Genomic DNA, 24,199 nt, shown 5'->3' on the forward strand with positions numbered 1-24,199 from the left:
CATGGCCTTGGACTTGGAGGTGCTGATCCTCATCCCGGCCGCTTCACACTCGGCTGCGAATCGCTCTAGCGAGAGCTGAAAGATCATGTCCTGAGGAAGCCAACAGCCCCACGTCATCTGCAAAAAGCAGTGACGCAATGCTGAGGCCCCCAAACCGGATTCCATCCCCGCCAAGGCTGCGCCCAGAAATTCCATCCATAAAAGTTATGAACAGAATCAGTGACAAAGGGCAGCCCTGGCGGAGCCCAACCCTCAATGGGACCGAATCCGACTTACTGCCGGCAATGCGGACCAGACTCTGGCACCGGGCATACAGGGACCGCACAGCCTGGATAAGACTGCGCGGTACCTAATACTCCCGAAGCACCCCCCACAGGGCCTTCCGAGGAACACGGTTGAATGCCTTCTCCAAGTCCACAAAGCACATGTAGACCGGACAGGCAAACTCCAATGCACCCTCAAAGACCCTGCAGAGTGTATAGAGCTGGTCCAGTGTACCACGGCCAGGACGAAAACCACACTGTTCCTCCTGAATCCGAGATTCGACTTCCTTACGGACCCTCCTTTCCAATACCTCTGAATAGACCTTACCAGGGAGGCTGAGAAGTGTGATTCCCCTGTAGTTGGAACACACTCTCCGGTCCCCCTTCTTAAAGAGGGGAACCACCACCCCAGTCTGCCAGTCCAGGGGCACTGTCCCCGATGTCCACGCGATGTTGCAGAGGCGTGTCAACCATGACACGCCCACATCATCCAGAGCCTCAATGAACTCCGGCGGATCTCATCGACCCCCGGGGCCCTGCCACCGAGGAGTTTTTGACCACCTCGGTGACTTCAACCCCAGTGATACGAGAGCCCAACCCGGAGCCCTCAGGCTCTGCTTCCCCAGAGGAAGACGTGTCGGTGGGATTGAGGAGGTCTTCGAAGTACTCCGCCCATCGATTCACAACGTCCCAGGTCGAGGTCAGCAGCGCCCCATCGGCACTATACACAGTGTCGATGGCACACCGTGATTTCTACATTTTTCTTTTTAGGTTATCTCTCTCACAGTGGACTTGCACCTATGATGACAATTTCAGACCCCTCCATGATTTCTAAGTGGGTGAAATAGCAAAATAGCAGGGTGTTCAAATACTTATTTTCTTCACTGTGTATCATATAGTGTTTTACTTTTTTCATTCAGCACATTTTTCCTTTTTAATTTGTTTCACATGCACTGAAAGAAACACCCCCTCCCCAGTTCATTCATTAAAGGGACAGTTTTACAAAAAAACATAACACCTTGTGGAAACAGAAGATTTAGAAAGTTCATCCAGGGTCACTCCAAAAAGTGCTTCCAAACTTCTGTAGCCTGACAAATTCAGAGTTATTTCCCCCCACAGAGACGGTGAACTCTCAAGGAAATGTTTCAAGACTGAATAATAAATACTGAGCTAATGTGATGATCAAATCAAGTTTATTGCTCACCACAAATTCTTTTACCAAGTACGCACACTGTCATAAAAACAAACTGTAGGTAAAAGAAGCCGTGGTAGTATAACGGAACAGAACATGTAAGTTAGATATGTTCCCAAAAGGGTGTAAGGTAACATTTTGTGGGTAAAAAGTGCAGATGTTACAACTCAATAGAACCTTTAAAGGGACAGTGTGTATTATTTGATCACTGTATTCTTTTGTGAAACAAGTGCTAAAAGCACAAAGAAGAATACAAACTACGGATACCTAACGTGGACAGACTGCAGTTTTTCTTTTCGTTTTTTTGCCGGACAATTATGTCACATTACGTAAAAAAAAATTAAATGTCTCAACTTATTTTAAAAACGTATGTTTATATGAAGGTTGATCTATTTTAGATGATTATTTAAAATGTTAAATATTACATACTGTTCCTTTGGTCAAAATAGTCACCAATGTTGTAGCCCAGCAGACCGGTTCCAAAACTAGCCCAACAGTTATGGTTCATTGCGATTTTCCATGAACTTTGAAAACATAAGTTAAGGGAAAAGAAGTTTATATTGGTAATACCGTATTTTCCGCACTATAAGGCGAATCTAAAAGTCTTAATTTTTTTCAAAAGCTGACCATGCGCCTTATAATACAGTGCGCCTTATATATGGCTCAATATTAAATCGCAAGGTCTCGCAATTTACGCAACAGCCGCCGACTCGATTTTCCCCCGAACGTGGAGTAGTCCGCGGTGTATGCTGGGATTTATATACCGGCGTTTCATTGGCTAACCAATGTGTCAATCATCATTTGAATCGATCGCTATTGGCTAAAGTTATTCGGAGCCTCGGATAGGCTAGAGGGCCGAAACAAACCCTGCAATTGGCCGAAAAAGATGTGTCAATCATCCGTTAAATCGATCGCTATTGGCTGAAGTTATTCGGAGCCTCGGATTGGCTAGAGGCCCAAAACAAACCCTGCAGTTTGCCGAAAAAGATGACTGAATAGCAAGCTTGCCAAACTACGCCATAAAGAAACATGTTTCATTAGTCTGTATTTGTAAATATTTGACTCTCCTGGATTTACTATACTCACGGTGCTGTGGAATGCTATTCCCCCTTGAGATTCGATCTGCAACCTCAGTGGAACTGTTTAAATCTAGGCTTAAAACACACTTATATTCTGTAGCATATGAATAACCTATATTTGTATATGTATATATGTAACATCCTATATGCCGACATTTCTTGGTTAAATATTGTATAAATTATAACCTTAACCTTATCCTCCTTGTTTTATAACCTTATCTTCTCTGTTCCTTTATCTTCTTGGATTTTTTACCTCACTGTGAATGTGTGAAACTGGAGTGTCATGCCAAATTTCATTGTCACAATATGTTAACCCATTTTGTAACAATGACAATAAAGGTATATTCTATTCTATTCTATTTTATGTTGACAATATCTGTGTATTATTTGTTATTGCAACATCCATTGCAGCCTGGTCATCCAAGGAGGGGGATTACATCATGTGTGGTCCCTTCACGAGGTTTCTTCATTTTCCTCATGTTGAGTTTTTTGAGTTTTTCCTTTCCCGCATGTAGGTTTTAGATCAGGGGATGGTGTAATAATAGTCTGTGGTTTGCAATAATCTGTGGTCTGCGCAGCCCTTTGAGACTCTTTGTGATTAAGGGCGTCACAAATAAATATGACTTGAGTAGGTGTTTAAGAAACAGGACCTAAAAAAATAAATAACGTAGTTATAACATTGTAACAACACAGTAATATGATAACGATGGTAGCCCTTCACACGAATCAGTGAAAAACAAAAAAAATGGATAACTGACTGTAAATGGAAAGCCCAATGTTGTATTTCTTCCAGTGGCAATACCTTAAAATTATACACTCGATTGTAGCTACCAACCTAGTAACAATACCTGTTTTAATTGCGCATTCAAAGAAAACCAGTCCGCCATACAAAAGAATGGTATGCAGCGTTTCAAGTGATGAGTCCTGGTATGAACTTCCCTGTTCTGTGGTCCTTCAGGGTTCCGGTTTTTGTGAGGTCCTGTGCCCCGCCCACGGGCAAAACGGAACGTGGCGAACCCAAGGCACGGACGACAACCGCTTAGTGATGCCGAAGGGGAGGTTGTATATGTCCTCGGTTTCCAGAGTACTACTGGACTCCGCGTGGATGATGTCCGGGGTAAGCAGTCCTCGCTCACGCTTGGTACCTGTACCGCAATTATTTTGAATGAAGGGGATGGATGAGGGTACTTTGGTCTTACCGGGAATGGTGTTGTCCAAGAGGAACCCCAGGAAGCCTCCGACAAACATGTGAGTTGTGAAAAGGATCTGCAGAACTGCGTCCACCTCGCTTATACCTGAGGACCGACGTGTTATTACTCTCAAACGTCTTGTGTGACCCTCTGAATCGGTGGTGTCAAACAGGCGGCCCGCGGGCCGGATGAGGCCTACTAAGGGATTGAATCCGGCCCCCGAGACAACGCTCAGAAAAGTCTTTTGTTTTTCAGTGTTCTTTTATCCCTCATATTTTCCCTTCGACCACTTTCGCAACTACAATAACATCCACAACATCTCGAGGGATATACAGAGACCACCGGATCTCCCTGGGTGATCTGCCTGCCGACAACGACGGAGCAAAAGAAAAAGGCTGCCAGTCGGGCCTGGGCTAAGAAGGCGACAACACAGACCAGGCTCCCAAGCATGTTCCTAACCAACGCCAGATCCATCGTCCACAAAATGAATGAATTTGAGCTGCGGATTGCCACCAACAGCGTCCGAAATTGGAGTATTTTTTGTCATCACGGAGTCTTGGCTTTCCCGACGCCGCAGTCCAACTAGCAGGACGCACGCTTCACCGGCACGAACGGGACAGAGACTCCGGTAAAAACAGGGGTTGGCGCTACAATAACAGCCGAATCGTTGACACACACTGCTCACTCGATATAGAGTTTCTTGCAGTATCGTGTAGACTCTTCTATCTACCGAGAGAGCTAACTGTGGTCATTGTGCTTGCTGTTTACGTTCCACCGGATGCTAACGTTAGCATAATGCTAAATCTCCTGCCCGCTGCTATCAATAAATAGCAGCTTGCACACCCCGACGGAGCTTTTATCGTCGCCGGCGACTTTAATCGGGCATGTTTAAGGACTGTACTTCCCAAATCCATTCAATATGTGGACTGAGCAATTAGGGAAAAAACACTGGACCGTGTGTACAGTAAGATCAAACATCTAGTTGGATCCACCCATCTCTGTCTGTCCCTCACCCCCTCGTACACCCTCTCTCTGGAGGAAACAAAGCCTATACAACAAAGACAGTTAAAAGATCTTCTTTGTTCCTTTATCTCTTTGTTTTCCTTAACCTCACTGTAAAATATGGACCTGGAGTGCCATGTCCAATTTCGTTGTCACAATATATCCCATGTTGTAACAATGACAATAAAGGTATATTCTATTCTATTCTAAGAGCAAAACGAGCTACAGGTTGAAATATATGCACTTGATGTTGCCAAAGCCAGGTGCCTCTCAGAAATGCTGTACTTGTATTTCTTTCTCTCTCTTCCTCCTTTTTCACTCACTCTCTATCCCTCTCTCTTTCACTCTGTCTCTTTCTCTGTCTTTTTACCTTCTTTTGCTCTCTTCCTTTTCTCTCTAGTTTCTCTTTTTCTCTCACTATTTCTCTTCTTATCGCTTGTTTCTCACGCTCTCTCACTATTTCTCTTCTTATCTCTTGTTTCTCACGCGCTTTCTTTCTCGCACTCTATGTCTCTCTCTACATGTCTCTCTTTCTTGCACTCTATGTCTCTCTCTACATGTCTCACTCTCTCTCTCTACATGTCTCTCTCTCTCTCTCTCTACATGTCGCATACTCTCTACATATCGTTCTCTCTCTTTACATGTCGTTCTCTCGCACTCTCTCTCTCTACATGTCGCTCTCTCCCGCACTCTCTACATGTCGCACACTCTCTACATGTCATTCTCTCTCTCTACATGTCGCTCTCTCCCGCACTCTATAGATGTCGCACTCTCTCGCAGTCACTCTTGCACTCTCTCGCACTTGCATTTTCTCTCCCACCCTCTCTCATTTTCTCTCCCTTTCTTTCTTTCTCTCTCTCTAATCTACTAGTCCAGCCCCCGAGAGAATGTTTGTTCTATCGTGTGTCCCCCTGAGTTAAAATGACTTTGACACCCCTGCTCTAAATCTGTTTCCATTTGTTGGGATTATTTCCAAATTTGGAAAGAACACTCTGTGAAAAAAGTGGAAATGACTGCACCCCCCCCAACACAACTAACCCCGTTTCTACAACATTATATGACTTTGGCATGTTGGAAAACAGAAACTTACCCGTGATCAGGACATTTGGGTTCTTGGCGATCCAGTTAGGAATGACCAGCCCGGAGAACAAGGAGAAACCGAACACAAAGATGTTCCTGGAGGAATTCATGTCAGTCGCCTAAAAAGTGGCAATAAATAAATAAATACAATCCATGGTTAAGGACACCTTGATACTAATTTTTTTCAGCCTAATATCATGTACTGATATTATAAATAAATATATAAAGTTTCCTTCCCTCTACATTGATACCGAGTATTGACACCATGACAGGGCTCCTACAGCTTAAGGCAAGTTAAATTGAAGACTTTTTCAATGTTTAAAGGACCACATTTGTCCTTGTGTTTTGTTTAAGTAAAACTATTCCAATTTGTCTTATGTCTTAAGAAAAATCAAACTTCAAATGTTTAAATAAGTCTTCTATTTTAAGTGTGCTTGAACAAAAGAAAGAAATTTGCGTGTACAAACTTGGATGGGTATGGGTGTTGAAAGAATTTTGTCATCGAGTGACACCGTAGCTATACTGTAGAAGAGGGAGACAGATAAAGGTTTATTCTCCAGGCTCCAGCTTAAACGTTTTCATTTTCACGAAAAAGACTGTGACAGAAAAAAAACCCATCCCCATGCTACACAATGCCTTTTGCGATCAAATTTAAGACCAAAAAATGTGTAGCAAAAACATACACAAATTTTTCTTACATACACCGTGCCTCATACAGATTTCCTGACACGTCTTTTAGCAATGAAGAAAAACATGAATGGGACAGCGACTTCCTACGCAATGTGGACTTTCCTGGCATGGTCATAAATTAACGACACCATCCCAAGTTGCTCCGTGTATTGTGGGTGGACCTAAGACATGCGTCCGACTGAAACCACATCACCGTTTTGATACTTCGTTTATTGTGGTCACGCCATATTGCTACCAAAGCAAATCTGTGAATTAATGTGTTCCCTTTTCGAAAGATTTAAGACATTTTAATGCCAATTAAGGCCTTATTTTACGAATGATCAATTCAATGCCTTTTAAGGCTTTTCAATGATGCAAGGGGAACCCTGCATTATAAATATATGGAAGAATATAAATGTATATATAAAAATCGCTTCCCTAAAAAATGAAAGTGAAAAAAGACATTAAAATTCCAATAAAATATTTTCTTTCAAATTGCTTTGAATTATTTGTTTTTATTCCTTTAAATCCTAGTTCCTGATTGTTGAACGACCACTAGAGGGCAGACAACAAAGTGCAAAAAATACATTTGTACCTTACTCTTTGAAAATAATGCTCCTAAGAAATATGTTTGCTTGTATTTTCAGAAAATGTAGCTCGTTTGTTTCGTAAAATGTAGAAAAGTTGGTGACATAAATAACGAATAATTTGTTTGGTTATATTCCAGAAATAAGATAAAATATCACATCACTGGTCTTATGTGAAAAACACTTAAATATTTTTCACAATAGGACGAACCAACGCGTTTATTTCCCCCAAATGAACTTGAGATACGTGAAATCAACCATACATCGAAAATTAACAGATAAAAATAAGATACTCATTATATATTATATAACTCTTTAGTAAACCATTGGGGATTTAGATCATTTCTACATGACAACGACAATAAAAAGCATACTAAATGAGAGAAGAATTCTCTGCCATTGGGGTAAGAATAATTGGTATCAGTCACCCTTCAAAAAGTGTTGATATCAGCACAAATTCTGATCCAAAATATCGATTCTCATCTCATGACGCCTAAAAACTCAAATCCCCTCAAGTTCACCTGCAGGTTAGAGATCCCCGTCGCAGCGATTATCCCGAACATGGTCAGGAACATCCCTCCGATAACGGGATCGGGGATTGTTGAGAATATAGCCCCGATTTTCCCCAAGATCCCCATCAATATCATGACGACGCCGCTCAGAAGAATAACGACTCGACTCCCGACCTGTGGAACGAACACACGTGGGGTTGCTTTGCGTCTCCAGAGACTCGCCAATGTTATTTTGCATCGATTCACACCTTGGTGATGCCCAGGGCGGCCACATTCTCGCTAAACGAAGTGGTACCGTTACCGGTGCCGAATGACCCCGCCAGCAAGCTGCCGACCCCTTCCATTCCGATTCCCCGGTTGATGGCGTGCTTGGGGGGAGGCGGGGCGCCCGATAACTTGGCGCAGGCGTGGTAATCGCCTACGGACTCCACAATGGAGCACACGATGCCCGCTGTTATGCCGATAACGCCAGCCAGGCTCACTGTGGGGGTGCCCCACTGGCCTAGATGAAAACAATTAGTCAAGTTGATGTCTTTGATTGGAATCCGTTCATGAATCGGTGAAAAGGTTTACCAGGGTAGGGGATGACGAACCAGGAAGCCTGACTGACCATGTCGCCCTTCGCGTCAGTCCGGGCCTCGTGCCCGTATTGGTTGGGATCGGATGGGAAAACGTCAAAAATGGTGAGCAGGTGGCACACCAACCAGGAGACGGCGATGCCCAGTAGAATCTGATCGACATTAATTGTTAATATCGCGCGCATGCTGTAAGCCCTCATTTATCGCAATTAATGGGGACTACACCTGCCCGCGATATGTGAAAATCCTCTAAGAAGCCACCCCATTTTTAACCCTCTGCAGGCCCTCGCTCGACCAGGGATAATGGTTCACAGCTGCAAGGCTTGTGTTCATTTTAGGCAGCAAGAACAGAAAAAAATTGCATGATACAAATTTGCTCTCTCAGCCCGCACTCTCAGCAACAGTTGACAGGGGATAATGGATCACAGGCGAAAAAGTGCAGTTGATTTTAGACAGGCAACAATGGCACCCTTCAGCGTCTGGAAACCCTAAAAAATGGGCTCTGTCAGGACCTTCTCACAGCAAAATTCGACAGAGGATAATAGATTGCAGCCACAAATGTGTATTTCATTTTAGCTGGACAAGAATGTGTGCGCTTGCAGGAACATATGATTGGGATAATGGATCACAGCTGTTTGAGTTCATTTTAGATTGAAAATAACGGCTAAAAAAACGCTGCCAGGCCCGATAAAAGTGCGCTCTGCCGATCATTTCTTCCAGCAATCGGGGATAATGGATTGAAAAGGGATTTTACATATGTATATAAAATATGCATTCCTCCATTCATTTTCTTTGCCGCTTACCCGTCCCAGGTATCCTCGAGCAGTAGGCAGGGGACACCCTGAACTGATTGTCAGCCAGTCACAGGGCACAAAGAAACTGACAACTCACTCGGCCATTCACACCCAGGGACAATTTGGACCGGCCAATTAACCTGACATGCATGTTTTTGGAATGTGGGAGGAAACCCACATAAACAAGGGGAGAACATGCAAACTCTGCATGCGGCGGCTGCGACAGCTGCAATGGAACCCTGGATCTCCGCAATGTGGGCCTGCGCACTAACCACCCAGCCGCTGTATATAAAATAGTTCATTCATGTTCAAATGTTTCGTATTATATTCCTAAAATGTAATTATTTTTCGTCTTTGCGTTTTTATTTAATCATCCATTTAAGTTTATGGGTATTATTCTTATCCTTTTGTTGGCTACTCTTGGATCTATTTTAGAAATGTATATGATATTAAACGGGCAGCACGGCGGCGCAGTGGTTAGCGCTTGTGCGGCACAGTTCATGTCATGGGAACCTGTCGTGGGTTCAAATCCAGCTCCAGACTTCCTGTGCGGAGTTTGTATGTTCTCCCCGTGCTTGCGTGGGTTTCCTCCGGGCACTCCGGTTTCCTCCCACATTCCAAAAACATGCATTTCAGGTGAATTGGCCGGTCCAAATTGTCCCTAGGTGTGAATGAGCGAATGAGTTGTCTGTCCCTGTGTGCCCTGCGATTGGCTGGCAACCAGTTCAGGGTGTCCCCTGCCCACTGCCCGGAGATGGCTGGGATGGGCTCCAGCCCCCCCCGCGACCCTAATGAGGAAAAAGCGGTATGGCTAATGAGATGATATTAAACCAAAACAAATATTTATGAAAAGTAACATTTTAAGTACCTTTTTTTTAAGGAGGCTTTTTTACCCCTTATTTTACAGAATTTTCAAAATGTTTTTTCGTTTGGTTTTAAAACAGATCTTTGACATCTCCAGCCATCAATGGCAATAATTGTGTAATAAATAATCCAACTTTTCTGTCGTTACTTTTACCTATTTAAAGATGCTTTTAAAATAATACAATGAAAAAAAAAAGGTTTTAAATGGCTCTTTAACAGAGTCTCTCGAAGGGCAGGATCTCTAGCACCAGCTAGTGTCCATCTGTGCGAGCCACTGGTTAGCATTGTTGCCGCAGAATCTGGAGGACTTACAGGCATGGTCTGGAAGATGTAGAACTTTTTGGTGTGCAGTTTCTTGGCCTTGCTGTAGACGGGGACCGGAAGGCCGATGCGTCGCAAGTACTGGGAGAACAGGATGATCAAGGCGGCGGTCCTGTGGACGCCACAATTTTTTTTGTTTTTTAACAAAAGCGGATTAAGAAATTGAGATCCCGGCTCAATAGACATTCGCCCACATGGCTGAGATTCCCCAGTGGCTGCCGGCCCGGAGCCCGGCCGCGTCGAAAATGGACAGGCCGATGAGGGCGATTGTGGGGGCGATTGTGAGGGGTCCCACGAAGCGCATCAGGAAGCCCACCAGGCCCGAAAAGCCCACCACGATCTGCAGGAGGGACCCCACCATGATGGAGCCCTGTAACTGAGGGGAGAATAATATTTAAAATAAAATAAAATTAAATTAATTTCTACAGCACTTTTCAGGCATGAAAAGTAGAAATAAATTCAGTGTACGAGAAAACAATAAATTAATAAAGAAAAAATGATGATAGAAATAATATATCATAGAAATAAGATACAATAATCATTTAGAAAATAGAATCCTATTTATTTTATTTTGTCAAACTTAAAACGTGAAATTGAGAAAAAAAAAAACTTTAATAAAAAAATTAAAAAAAACCCATTGCTAATATTGAAAACAATAAAAATGCGATGGAACTAAGAAAATAATACATAAATATGAGAACATTATAACAATAATCATAATCAAAAACATTTTAAAATAAAAAAATAGAACACAATTAATAAGTATAAAATATGAATTTGAATGAAAAATGTATAATATAAAAACAAAAAAATATCAAATTGAATTTAAAGTATTTAATAAAGAAAATAAAATGCATTTATCAATAATGATAAAAAAAGAACAAAAAAAGTAAAGAAAATATAAAATAGAAATCTACATAATAAAAACATGAATAAATGTAATGACATTTAAAATACAAAAAAATAAAACCAAATACAATACAAAATAAAATACTTAAACATGTAAATAACAATAAAAAATATAATAGAACCACAAAAAAAAAAAAAAAAAAAATATATATATATATATATATATATATATATATATATAAATAAAAAGGAATATTATTTAAATATAAATGTCAAATAAAACTATAAATAACAAACTAAAATACAGGAAACAATGATAAAACAAAAAAAACAGACTTCTCGAACCAAATTTGAAAAATGTTGCGCCGGCTTACTGCTCTCAGTCGGGTCTGCCACACTTCGATGAAGACCGGCGAAGATGTGTTCACCAAACTGGCGTTTTGGGTCCAAGAGGGACACTGGAATTCGGGTATGGACAGCATGGACAATGCCGGGGTAAGTAAGGCGAACGTGCCCCCCTGCAGGATAGGAAGCCTAACAGCGTGACAAACCGACACTCAGCAATTTCATCAGCGTTAGTCGGAATCCTGGCGAAAACCCGGCACCTGATCCCGAAGGTGACCTGCAGAATGGTGCACAGGCCCGAAACGAAGAAGATGGTGTTGATGAGGCGACTCTGCATCAAACTATCGTGTCGCAAACACAACCCGTCCGATAAGATGAGCGGGATGGCGATGTTGCTGCCGAATGCAGTCAGGTAATGCTGCAAAGTCGGAGTGGATGCAAAGCTGAGTTGGATGGTGCTAAACTGAAAAAAAAGGTCCATAGGACAAGATTTGTACCCACCTGAAAGGCCAAAAAGATGGCCAGGTACCAGGGAGGGGCTTGTGTCACACTGTACACCGTCACACGGCAGTTACGGTCCCCTTTGTCGTTGTTTTCGACAATGAAAGTCTTTAGGGGCTGTTCATTGGATGTCTCGTTGTCTTCATCCATCTGAATGTGTGCATAAACAAATGATACAAATGAAGTAGAACCTCGGTTTTCGAACGCCTCTCAGTTCGAACAAATCGGAGTTCGACCAAAAATTTCGAGAAATTCTTGCTTCGCTGTTCGGTCAAAAAATCGGATTTCGAACGCCGGTAATGCGTAAGTGCGTACGCTAGGGTGCGATGCTGAGCGCGTACGGGTGTAGATGGTATAGATCGCCCCCACCCCTCGTGACCAACTGTTATCACGTGCGCACTTGCTTCTTTTTGCTTTCGCTTTTAATATCGGTGAACGGAGTGTTTTAGCCCCTAATTATACCTCCGAAGAAGGTCGGCGCAAGCAGGACAGGTGAAAAAAGAAAAGTTGTTCGTACAACTATTGCCTTTAAGAAAGACATAATAGCTAAATATGAAAGAGGTGTGCGAGTTTCCGATCCTGCTCCGGAATACAGCATGGCTAAATCTACTATCAGTACGATAGTAAAGAATAAGGAGGCTGTGAAATCGAGTGATGTGGCTAAAGGGAGTGAGTGCTACAAGCAAACAACGGCCGCAAGTTTTGGAAAAGGTTGAAAATCTTTTGATGATTTTTCTCTCCCCACCGTCCACCTGCGCCTTCTGCTGACCACCACAAAGGTAAGAAATCCTAGTCATAATTCTTTTCTTTATCCGTTTTTTTATTTGTACACGTTCATGTTAGCGTAATCTTTCGTCTGGAACGTAAGATTAGCCTGAGTTAGCTTTATGATTACGTTGAAAATTCAGGTAAACATTCAGGGTGTTGGAACTGAGCCTAAAATTCAGGGTGTTGGAACGGAGCCCCTTTTCCAATGAACCGCTCACCACTTGTTGTGAGCGGTTCATTGGAAAAGGGGCTAAAGGTGCTAAAGGACTTGTAAACGACACGATTTTTTATTTTTACACGTTCATGTTAGCGTAATCTTTCGTACGGAAGATTACGCGAACGTACGATTAGCCTGGGTTTACTTTAAACATTCATGGTAAACATTCAGGGTGTTGGAACGAATTAAAACGATTTACATTATTTTTAATGGGAAAAATGATTTCGGTGATCGAACAAATCGGTTTTCGAACAGGGTTCTGGAACGGATTATGGTCGAGAACCGAGGTTGCACTGTATATACATTACTGTTCAATGGTTTGGGGTCAACTGGATAATTTTGTCACACTTGTATTTATTTATGTCCATTGTCTGTCTTCTTTGGCTCAAATGTATCTCCTTCTATTGTTGGCCAGGCTTTTTTTTTTGCTACTCTGCCTTTAAGGCCAGCATCTCAGAGTCACCACTTCAAGTCAAGTCAAATCATGTTTATTTGTATAACTCTTAATCACAAAGAGTCTCAAAGGGCTGCACAGACCACATATATTTGCAAACCACAGCCTATTATTACACCATCCCCTGATCTAAAACCTACATGAGGGCAAGGAAAAACTCAAAAACCTCAACATGAGGAAAATGAAGAAATCTTGAGAAGGGACCGCACATGAGGTCATCCCCCTACCAGGATGACCAGGCTGCAATGAATGTTGCAATAACAAATAATACACAGATATTGTCAACATGAAATATAGGTTATTCATTAGCTATAGAAAAGAAGTGTGTTTAAAGCCTAGATTCAAACAGTTCCACTGAGGTTGCAGATCGAAACTCAGAGGGAAGAGCATTCTGCAGCACCAGGGCCCGAATGGAGAACACTCTTGAACCTGTGGTTCTCTTCTTGGCTCTTGGGATCACTAGTAGACCAGCATTTCCAGAGGGAAGGTTCATGTCAAGTTAGTTTGATTTCTTTTAGTTTAATCAAATCTCTTACCATGCAGTGCACAAACAATGCTGTTGTTGATACTGGTGTTTTGTGGGTAATATTTAACTAAGCTGCTAGTTGAGGACCTGTAAGGCGTCCGTTTCTCAAACTAGAGCCTCTTGCTTGGTTTTGCAGCAGGGCCCACTCTAACTACTCTCCAAAAGCCTGTTTGTGCTGTTCTCTGAAGGGAGAAGTGGTGTATGACATCTATAACTTCTTTGCAATTTCTTGCATGGAGTAGCCTTTATTTCTTAGAACAAGTTTCACATGAAAATTCTCTCTTTCTGGCCATTCTGAAACTGTAATCATACCCACAGATGTGATGCTCCAGATACTGGACTAGCTCATAAGATTGTCAGTTTTATAACCTCTCTAACCAGCTAAATGGTAAATGGTCTGCATTTATCTAGCGCTTTTCAAGTCAATGAAGACCTCCCAAAGCACTTTACAATGTGCTTCACACTTACCCATTCACACACACACCAATAGGGAGTCAGCCATGCAAGGCACCTACCTGCTTATTGGGGGCATTAGGGATTCAGTGTCTTGCCCAAGGACACTTCGACATATAACACGGAGGAGCCGGGAATCGAACCTGCGATCTCTTGATCCCAAGACGGGCACTCTAACTCTGCCTCCTGAGCTAATGCCACCCTAAACTGTTTTCAGCTGAGCTAATATTACTGCACGCAAGTTTTTAAATTATCCAATAGCCTTCTAACGCAATTAGCAAATACAATGTACTATTAAAACTGGAGCGCTGGTTGCTGGAAATGGGCCTCTTTACTAATATGTATATACATTGCATTAAAATAAGGACATTTGCATCTAAAATAGTCATTTACCACATTGAGTTTAATGTTATCTCCATTGACCTTTATAAATAAGGGCATTTCAAATTTTTGAACAGTAGTGTGTTTATGATTATAGTTGTGAATTCAATACATTTGTTACTTTTAATACAGGACTGCCTTATAAAATTTAAATAATACAATAACGGTATTTATTTTCTGTAAACAAAGCTTACTAGTACATTTTTTCAGGATATTTCAATAGTTTGAGATGGGATATTTAGGTCTTTGCCATATTTAGCAATATTAAAGGGATATTGTGTATTATCTACTGTCGCTTAGTGATAAGAAAACGTAATTCATTTAAAAAAAACCATTTTAATGTTAAGCAAAAACTGCCCAACTACCAAACTAACTTCCCATGTTGCTGCTTCGGTTACCCAGGGTTGGGTCGGGTTACTTTGACTTGATTACCGTATTTTCCGCACTATAGGGCGCACCGGGTTATAGGGCGCACCCCCAAAAAATAGTTTTTGGTCCTATATCTTCCATAGATAAGGCGCACCGGATTATAAGGCGCTACAATGGGAACGTGGACAAAACAGTCAGATGATTCAGTCCAACTGGTTACCCCCTTAACATTCCCAAAGCTTGCAAAGAAGCAAATACGTGTCGTAGACAGGTGCGGATGCGGTGTCCGTACAATGTCACTTAAATGCGTGATTTCAAATATCATTCGGAAGGTTAAAGTCTTGGAATTCAAGAAATGCCAACCATTCCTTAGTTTCTATTTTCTTTTTCGCTCGCAACTTTACTGTGCATATGACAATAAACACTTGGAATTGAGTTTAATTCACTCAACTCATCACAGCAACATCAAGATCATTCTAAAACAAGATACCGGGAAAATATAAAGCCGCATAGCTCACCTAAGTTCTCACGTTCAATAATGATACGCAATCATGGTCTTCTTACAACCGTGAGTGTAGTAAATCCAGGAGAGTCAAATATTTACAAATACAGACTAATGAAACATGTTTCTTTATGGCGTGGTTTAGCAAGCTTGCTATTCAGTCATCTTTTTCGGCCAATTACAGGGTTTGTTTTGGCCCTCTAGCGTATCCGAGGCTCTGAATAACTTTAGCCAATAGCGATCGATTCAAATGATGATTGACACATTGGTTAGCCAATTAAACGCCGGTATATAAATCCCAGCGTACACCGCGAACGACTTCGCCTTCGGGGGAAAATCGAGTCGGCGGCTGCTTGCCTTAGTTACAAGACTTTGCGACTTAACATTGATCCATATAAAAGGCGCACTGTATTATAAGGCGCATGGTCAGCTTTTGAAAAAAATTAAGACTTTTAGGTGCGCCTTATAGTGCAGAAAATACGGTACTTTCAATTACATATGGATTACTCCAATACCAAATATGCTAATAAAGGACAAAAGAAACTAAATATGAATAAAATTACTAAATGTTGTGCAGGCTTGGGGAGTAACGGAATACATGGAACGGCAAAAATGATGTTGGCAAGCTGTTTGGATTTATTTTCATTTTGTTTCTGTCGCATTTTATGTTAGTTTTGCCGGAGATCAAAGCCAGGAGAGAAAGCTTACCACGTGTTGTGAGTCATCATTTTATTCATATTTAGTTTCTTTTGTCTTTTATTAGCATAGTTGGTATTGGAGTAATCCAAAAGTAATTGAAAGTAATCAAGTTAAAGTAACCCTACCCAACCCTGCGGTTACCCCTAAAAGATCCAAAACTGAGTTAAAAATGAGAAGAAACATGGTGCTTTTTGGTCCATTTGAGTCTTCATAGTTGGTATTCTTTATTGTGCTTCGAAACACTCGTTTTCGGTTACACTACACAATATAGTGACATCTAGTGGTCAAACAGGAAACAATGTCCGTCTAAAACAATAAAAAATGCAATAGTTTTTTAATTGATTCGTAGTCGATTTAGAATGTATGACAATGGCTTTTTTAATTGCATTCAAGAAAGTAATAGTAATATTTCACAGTGTTTGCAAAGTTATACATATTATATCTCCTGAGCAAATACTTTTGCTCTTTTTCAGTCCTTTTTATCTTTTTCGAGCAAGAGTATCTGCCAATGATACAGAATGTTTTTAATACAGCATTTAGAAAAGAAGATATTTAAATACGTTAAATTATATTGCGGTGAAAATAATGTTTTTTCCTGGTGTGCTCAAAGACACATCAAACAAAATGATTTGTATTGTGAGCAAATCATTTAGTTTATTTCAAATGTTTGTATAATTTTACAATCACACTTTACTTTTTTTTCTTCAGCAAAATAAGAACATATGAGCAAAACTGCCCTATATATTTTTACCAATTTTAAATGTCTTCTATTTAAAAAAAAAAAAAGATACTTAAATTAGTAAAATGTTCTCTGTCATTTATGTGAATTTAATCATTTGAACTTGTTTTTCTAGGAAAAAAATATATATATTCATTATATAATCCTAACACATCGCACGAAAAAGTATAACTTAAAATAAGAAAAATTATATTTGGGATGGGCAATATTACAGTCCATAGCAAAAAATGTCATTTTCCCTTTAAGAATCAACAACATGTGAGACACTATCGGGAAGTGGAACCAAATTATTTCAACATTTTATATTTTTAACGAAAAAAACTGAAAAGTACGTGTTGCAAAAGTTTTGGCCCCCTATTCTCTCCCTCCAGTGGAATAAAAACAGATACGTCTATACTGAGAGAGAAAGAGAGAGAGAAATACATTTTTATTACAATAACAATGTGTGTGCAACTATACAACTTAACTCTCTGGTTTATGGGCTCAAGATGCCCCTCTTGCATAATAACAATTACGTGCAGCCAGCTTGCTAATTATTTTATGGTTTAATTTTTCATGTCGGGAGAATAGAGCGTCAATCCGTGCGTGAACCGTTTTACCATACAGGGAAAAGACCAGCAACCATCAGCTGCAAAGAGAAAAATGCAAAAATCTTTTGCAAGAACCCAGAACGTCAATCGACAAACTTGAAAAATGAGGACTTCACTAACCGATGGAACAAATTAGCTCTAGCAATGTGATTTTTATTTTGTCTATTATTAACATCCACTCTTTGAAACCGGAGTGCCCGCAGGAAACCCACGCAAGGACGGGGAGAACATGCAAACTCTGCACAGGAAGACTGGTAGCTGGATTTGAACACAAGACCTCGGAATTGTGCCTCGGACGGGCTAATCACTCAGCTGCCGTGTTGCCCCTATTATTTACAATAAAGCTAAAATTGCACTTACTTAGATACTGCACGTCCAAAAAAGAAATAAAAAATAAAAATAGTCGACGGATCAAAAAGGAAATTGTTGCATATTCAGCTAGCAAACCCAGTACCGTCAATTTTGACTGCAGAAATAGTTTTTCATTGCTGGTATTTAAACAATATAAATATACAAAACAGCGAAGGAATGTGTGTCTAGGCGGGAGTTTAAGATAGGAACAAGGATCCCTGCCGAACGGGATTTGGGACACGCCTCTGGTAAAAGTGTTGCGCCCTTTTCTTCAATATTGCGTGAAAAGCTGCCATGAAACTTTTGTATATACATTTCTATCAAATTTAGTTGAACTCTAAGCAAAACTCAGTGTTTATTCATACCAATATGCACCTAATACTTTGGACAAAAAACATCATCACATTTTTGAGTAACATTCAGTGCCACTGATGGCTACAGACTGTTATTTTTGTTTTTTCTTTCATTTAATACATTTATTTTTAAGTCAGTTAAAAAATGACATCAACATGACAGACTAATAACTCGCTAGATAAAAAAAAAAAAAAAAACACACTACCCAAATATTCACTAGTCAAGAGGTTAGTAATAAGCAGCTCTAGAGCCGCATGTGGCTCTTTGGCGCTCCCTAGCACTTTCAAAAATCTTTGATAATGGAAAATGATATAGCTTCTAGGGCAGCACGGCGGCGCAGTGGTTAGCGCTTGTGCGGCACAGTTCATGTCATGGGAACCTGTCGTGGGTTCAAATCCAGCTCCAGACTTCCTGTGCGGAGTTTGTATGTTCTCCCCGTGCTTGCGTGGGTTTCCTCCGGGCACTCCGGTTTCCTCCCACATTCCAAAAACATGCATTTCAGGTGAATTGGCCGGTCTAAATTGTCCCTAGGTGTGAATGAGCGAGCGAGTGAGTTGTCTGTCCCCGTGTGCCCTGCGATTGGCTGGCAACCAGTTCAGGGTGTCCCCTGCCCACTGCCTGGAGATGGCTGGGATGGGCTCCAGCCCCCCGCGACCCTAATGAGGATAAGCGGTACGGCTAATGAGATGAGATGAGATATAGCTTCTGCACTTAGAAGGATGACACAAACATTCTAAACGTTTATTAATGAATATAGAATATAGAAGTATACATTGCCTTACAGCTCCAAACGTGTTTTTCTTTGTTCAATGACTTTTTCAACATTTTGGGTTATCAACACCTGCACTAGTCAAAGCAAAACATTGATTTGACTATGCAGTTGATTATGTGTTTTTTGTGCAAACCAGTTAACATCGTCAACATAAAAATTAAAAAAATTAAATACAGCAAAAATAATTGTAAAAATACTATCTGATATCCTACAGACTAAAATAAAGAGGAACTATGGAAACCAAACAAGCCAATAATTTGTTTCGAAGAAAAAATTCAATAAAAAAGAAAAAAAAAGGATTTTATACTAACTAGCTATTTATCGCACAAAGAACCATTGGAAATTAAGGAGCTAATTACTGATCACCAAGAAAATGTAAAATAAGATTTTTTAAAAAAAGAAGCGTAATCGTAATATATCACTACTAACCAGTTAACAATCAAATAAATTAAGGAAACTAACAAACTTATTACTAGTTAAAGAAATTAAAGTAAAATAAGTTAAAAAAAAATAAAAAGTAATAATACCACTATTGGTTACTATCCAGCTAACTATAAGACAAAGAAAGTAACAAAACTAATGGACCAGTAAGAGTTCACCAAGAAACTATAAAATAACATTAAAAAAATTTGACTAAAGAGCTAACATACCACGACTAACTACTGACCAGCTAACATCACAAAAATAAACCATGAATCTAAGGAGCCAAATACTGTTCACCACGAACTTATAAAATATGTACATAATATAAAAATATAAAATATCAATACAGAAAATATCAAATCTGAAATTTCAATCATAAAATGCCAACATCAGACTGACTAAAATATCAACTAAAATGAAAAAGCTTGGCAACTACTACTAGTTATGACTCAGCCAACTATCAAACAATTAGACAGGTGAGTCTGGTTTAAAAGGTTCCGTGCAAATCAGTTAAGAGCATCTGACAACAACCAAACTACCCAACAGACAGAATAACTAAAAACCTAACCACCAAACTAATCACTTACCCACATAACAAATTACTCACCCATATACCTACCGACCTACATCTACCCAAACAAAAGTAAATCCCACTGCCAAGCCATGCCATGCCAAGCCCACCAACCACTAGTAAACATTTTTTTGCATTTAACCTCAAAACTGCTGCAAACTACTGGTCAATTAACATAAAAAAATAATAATATATATACCGTATTTTCTGCACTATAAGGCGCACCTAAAAGCCTTTTTTTTTTTCAAAAGCTGACCATGCGCCTTATAATACAGTGCGCCTTATATATGGATCAATGTTAAGTCGCAAAGTCTTGCAACTAAGGCAAGCAGCCGGCGACTAGATTTTCCCCCGAACGCGAAGTAGTCCCTGGTGTATGCTGGGATTTATATACCGGCGTTTCATTTCCTAACCAATGTGTCAATCATCATTTCAATCAGTCACTATTGGCTCAAGTTATTCGGAGGTAAAGGGGGCGGATCCTTTTTATCATTTACAGGCTGGCATAGGCTAAAGGGGCGAAACAAAGCCTGCGATTGGCCGAAAAAGATGAATGTGTATCACACGTTGGGTTGCACTACGGCATAGAGAAATTTTTTTTTACTATTCTGTATTCGTAAATATTTTACTCTCCTGGATTTACTACACTCACGGTTGTAAGAAGACCATGGTTACGTATCATTATTGAACGTGATGGCTGCAAGAGAACTTAGGTGAGCTATGCGGCTTTATATTTTCCCGGTATCTAGTTTTATAACGATCTTGATGTTTTTGTGATGAGTCTATTTTTAAACTAAATTCAATTCAAAGTGTTTATTGTCATATGCACGGTAAAGAACCCCGTTTCCCTGCACAATACAATTCTTAATTTGCTGTCCACACAGTTGCCAGCAAAAAATAAAATGGAAACTAAGAAATGTTTGGCATTTCTTGAATCCCAAGACTTTACCCTTCCGAATAAATATTTGGAACGATGCATTTGAGTGATTGGTGACATCGTACAGACACTGTTTCCGTACACGTCTGAGACACGTATTTGCTTCTTTGCAATCTTTCGGAATGTTAAGGGGGTAATAAGTTGGACTGAACTGACTGTTTTGTCGACGTTCCCATTGTAGCGCCTTATAATCCGGTGCGCCTTATGTATAGAAAATATAGGACCAAAAACTATTTTTTGGGGGTGCGCCCTATAACCCGGTGCGCCTTATAGTGCAGAAAATACGATATATATATATATACATATTTGATAAACCATATTAAGGAGCTCAATACAGAAATAAATCAGAAAATAAGTTGTCTATTGTTTGTCAAGAAACACGAGAACCAGCACAAATTTAGCCATTTAATTATTCCCAATTCCTTTTTTTTTTAATTGATCCTGATAAGATTATCTAGTGAAATGAAGGTCATCTCCCTCAGCGGTGACAAGACTTGATTGACAGCAGTCACTTAAAGGCAGGAAACGATCCTCTAGAATTCAATTTTATTTTGTTGACATTTCCCTGCAGCAAATGTCATTTATGGTCTGTTGGTTTGCATTCCACAAAAAGGTTGCTCAAGACGAGTGAAAAAAAAAAAACCCATTTCAAACGATTTGGAGTGCATTATATTTGGTTTTCGTCTCCTTAGCTCAAACAAGAAGACCAAATGAGACTCAATTTCCTGGAAATGCTCTTGAATTATTCATCCACAAATATATTGGCTCAGTTGTACGCATCTGTCGCAATTTCTTTAGCTCCCTAAAGAGCTCATTAAACTTTTTGTTCCTTGCGTTATTTATGACATATATGGAGAAAGAAGTTTGTTTAAAGAACGATCCAGCTATACCAGGGGTGGTCAACTATTTGGAGTCTATGAAATTCCTAGGTGTCATGCTATATACCAGTGTCTGAAACGCACGAGAAAAAGTTAGCGGACACCAGGGCAGACAACTCTGAAAAGTTGCCTGCCGAGCCATTAAGTTGCCTGCCCCATTTTTCACAACTTGAAACATAATAAGACGACTCATCGCAAAAAAAAAACAGGATTGACAATCAGAATATATAACAGAACAACACTTTAAAATGAAATTTATTATAAGTATACTTACAACATTTATTACATGGCTATGACATCGCTGTTTTCCATCTGTCATCAGTATGTATCTGCATTTACTGATCTTCATTCATGGAGTGTTTGCGTTGCGTCGTCTGCTACAAGCCACGTGAACTCCTCTTTCCACGATGCTTTTAATGTTCGTTTACGTTTTGTAGCGTCATCAATTTTGTTAGCTTCTTTTGAATCTTTATACTTGGGGCTGAGGTTTTAGCATGATTCCTAACCACTTTTTTTTGTGTCCTCTGTGCATCTACTTTGGAAAATGAAATGCAAATACGCGACCTTATATTGCTCGAGAAAGTCCGGAAGCACGAAGTTATGCGATGCAGGCTTCTGATTGGCTGACGAGTATGTAAATAGCCAAACGAACCGAAATTCCGAAATTTCCAAAACGAAATGAAACGAAATGAAATGATCTGCATTTATATAGCGCTTTTCAAGTCAATGACTTCCCAAAGCGCTTTACAGTGTGCTTCACATTTCCCAATATTTCGAAATCGGAATAAAGCAAACGTTTGATTTGAAAAGAAAAAATCTTTCGTTTTTTTTTAATTTTTTGGGATTTGTTTTTTTTTTCTTGAAAAAGTTGTTGGCCACCCGGGAGGAGACATTGTGTAAGTTGTACGCCCGACGTAAAAGATGCACGCCCCGGGCGTCCGGGCAGACGCTATTTCAGACACTGTATATACATATTAGTTACATATTTCCTAGAACTAAAACGTTTTGAAATCTTAATCTAAAATAAATTAGTTCATAAATCCTTACCGTCTGTAGTAGTATTTCATTATAATAATGCATTTCCAATTTTATTTACCATTCTTCTGGTCAATAAGGCGCACCAAATTATAAGCAGGGTTGGGTAGGGTTACTTTAACTAGATTACTTTCAATTACTTTTGGATTACTTCAATACCAAATATGCTAATAAAAGACAAAAGAAACTCAATATGAATAAAATGACTAAATTTTGTGCAGGCTTGGGGTGTAACGGAACACATGGAACGGCAAAAATGATGTCGGCAAGCTGTTTGGATTTATTTTCATTTTGTTTCTGTCTCATTTGATGTTAGTTTTGTCGGAGATCAAAGAGATCAAAGCCAGGAGAGAAAGCTTAACACGTGTTGTGAGTCATCATTTTATTCATATTTAGTTTTTTTTTGTCTTTTATTAGCATATTTGGTATTATCTCATCTCATCTCATCAGCCGTATCGCTTATCCTCATTAGGGTTGCGGGGGGGCTGGAGCCCATCCCAGCCATCTCCGGGCAGTGGGCAGGGGACACCCTGAACTGGTTGCCAGCCAATCGCAGGGCACACGGGGACAGACAACTCACTCGCTCATTCACACCTAGGGACAATTTGGACCGGCCAATTCACCTGAAATGCATGTTTTTGGAACGTGGGAGGAAACCAGAGTGCCCGGAGGAAACCCACGCAAGCACGGGGAGAACATACAAACTCCACACAGGAAGTCTGGAGCTGGATTTGAACCCACGACAGGTTCCCATGACATGAACTGTGCCGCACAAGCGCTAACCACTGCACCGCCGTGCTGCCCTATTTGGTATTAATGTAATCCAAAAGTAATTGAAAGTAATCCAGTTATAGTAACCCTACCCAACCCTGATTATAAGCCTACATTTGAATCTTCAGAAAATTTGGATTTTGGGTGAGAGTTATACTTACACAAATAAACTCCCGGCATTGTGAAGAGCTGCCCGACCCACATGCCGAATATCCTGGTACGATATTCTCGGAAGTGGAAAATTGAGGACCGATGCTCATCTTTGGATGTGAATGCCGTTCGCGTACTCGGCGGAAAAAGACGTCGTACCGGAGTTGGTCACTGCTAGCAGGTAATGATTGAAAGGAATGAACCCCAGCCAATGTTTGCTTTGGTAAGTCCAAGTTTCACTCATTACATTTGCATCTTACGCCGGTGAACTAGCGGCGTGGCGCAGGGAAAACAAGATCGACCCTCGGTGTTTGAAAGGGCCTCGCGAATTATAGCTCCACCCCAAATACGCACCTACCATGTATTTAATCCTAAGTGTTATGAAAAAAAAGAGTCAAATTGGTGTTGAATTTTAATTACGCCACGTGACAAT

The 24,199-nt window shown here is 40.3% G+C and overlaps 1 protein-coding gene across 1 annotated transcript; it reads right to left on the reverse strand.

Annotated features, from left to right (window-relative positions):
* Positions 1-1,292: 1,292 nt before the first annotated feature.
* LOC148346089 (solute carrier family 23 member 1-like) lies at positions 1,293-23,931 on the reverse strand. Its single transcript, XM_088324786.1, has 12 exons — positions 23,778-23,931; positions 11,827-11,976; positions 11,586-11,743; positions 11,355-11,514; positions 10,326-10,507; positions 10,123-10,243; positions 8,148-8,304; positions 7,823-8,076; positions 7,584-7,748; positions 5,817-5,925; positions 3,734-3,829; positions 1,293-3,679 (listed from the first exon to the last, which is right to left on the reverse strand). The coding sequence occupies exons 1-12, from the start codon at positions 23,874-23,876 to the stop codon at positions 3,489-3,491; spliced, it is 1,842 nt and encodes a 613-aa protein (XP_088180912.1). The 5' UTR covers positions 23,877-23,931; the 3' UTR covers positions 1,293-3,488.
* Positions 23,932-24,199: the final 268 nt, after the last annotated feature.

This window comes from Urocampus carinirostris, chromosome 20 (genome assembly GCF_059441175.1).
Source record: "Urocampus carinirostris isolate Australia breed hairy pipefish chromosome 20, RoL_Ucar_1.0, whole genome shotgun sequence".
Taxonomy (NCBI): Eukaryota; Metazoa; Chordata; class Actinopteri; order Syngnathiformes; family Syngnathidae; genus Urocampus; species Urocampus carinirostris.

Bases quoted from the DNA above. Each gene is read 5' to 3' on its own strand.
- LOC148346089 (XM_088324786.1), bottom strand. From the start codon at position 23,876: ATGAGCATCGGTCCTCAATTTTCCACTTCCGAGAATATCGTACCAGGA. The intron at 10,508-11,354 runs GTAAGCCGGCGC...TTCTCCCCTCAG, and splicing joins GGCAGACCCGACTGAGAGCA to TTACAGGGCTCCATCATGGT. The intron at 8,077-8,147 runs GTAAACCTTTTC...GTTTTCATCTAG, and splicing joins GTTCGTCATCCCCTACCCTG to GCCAGTGGGGCACCCCCACA.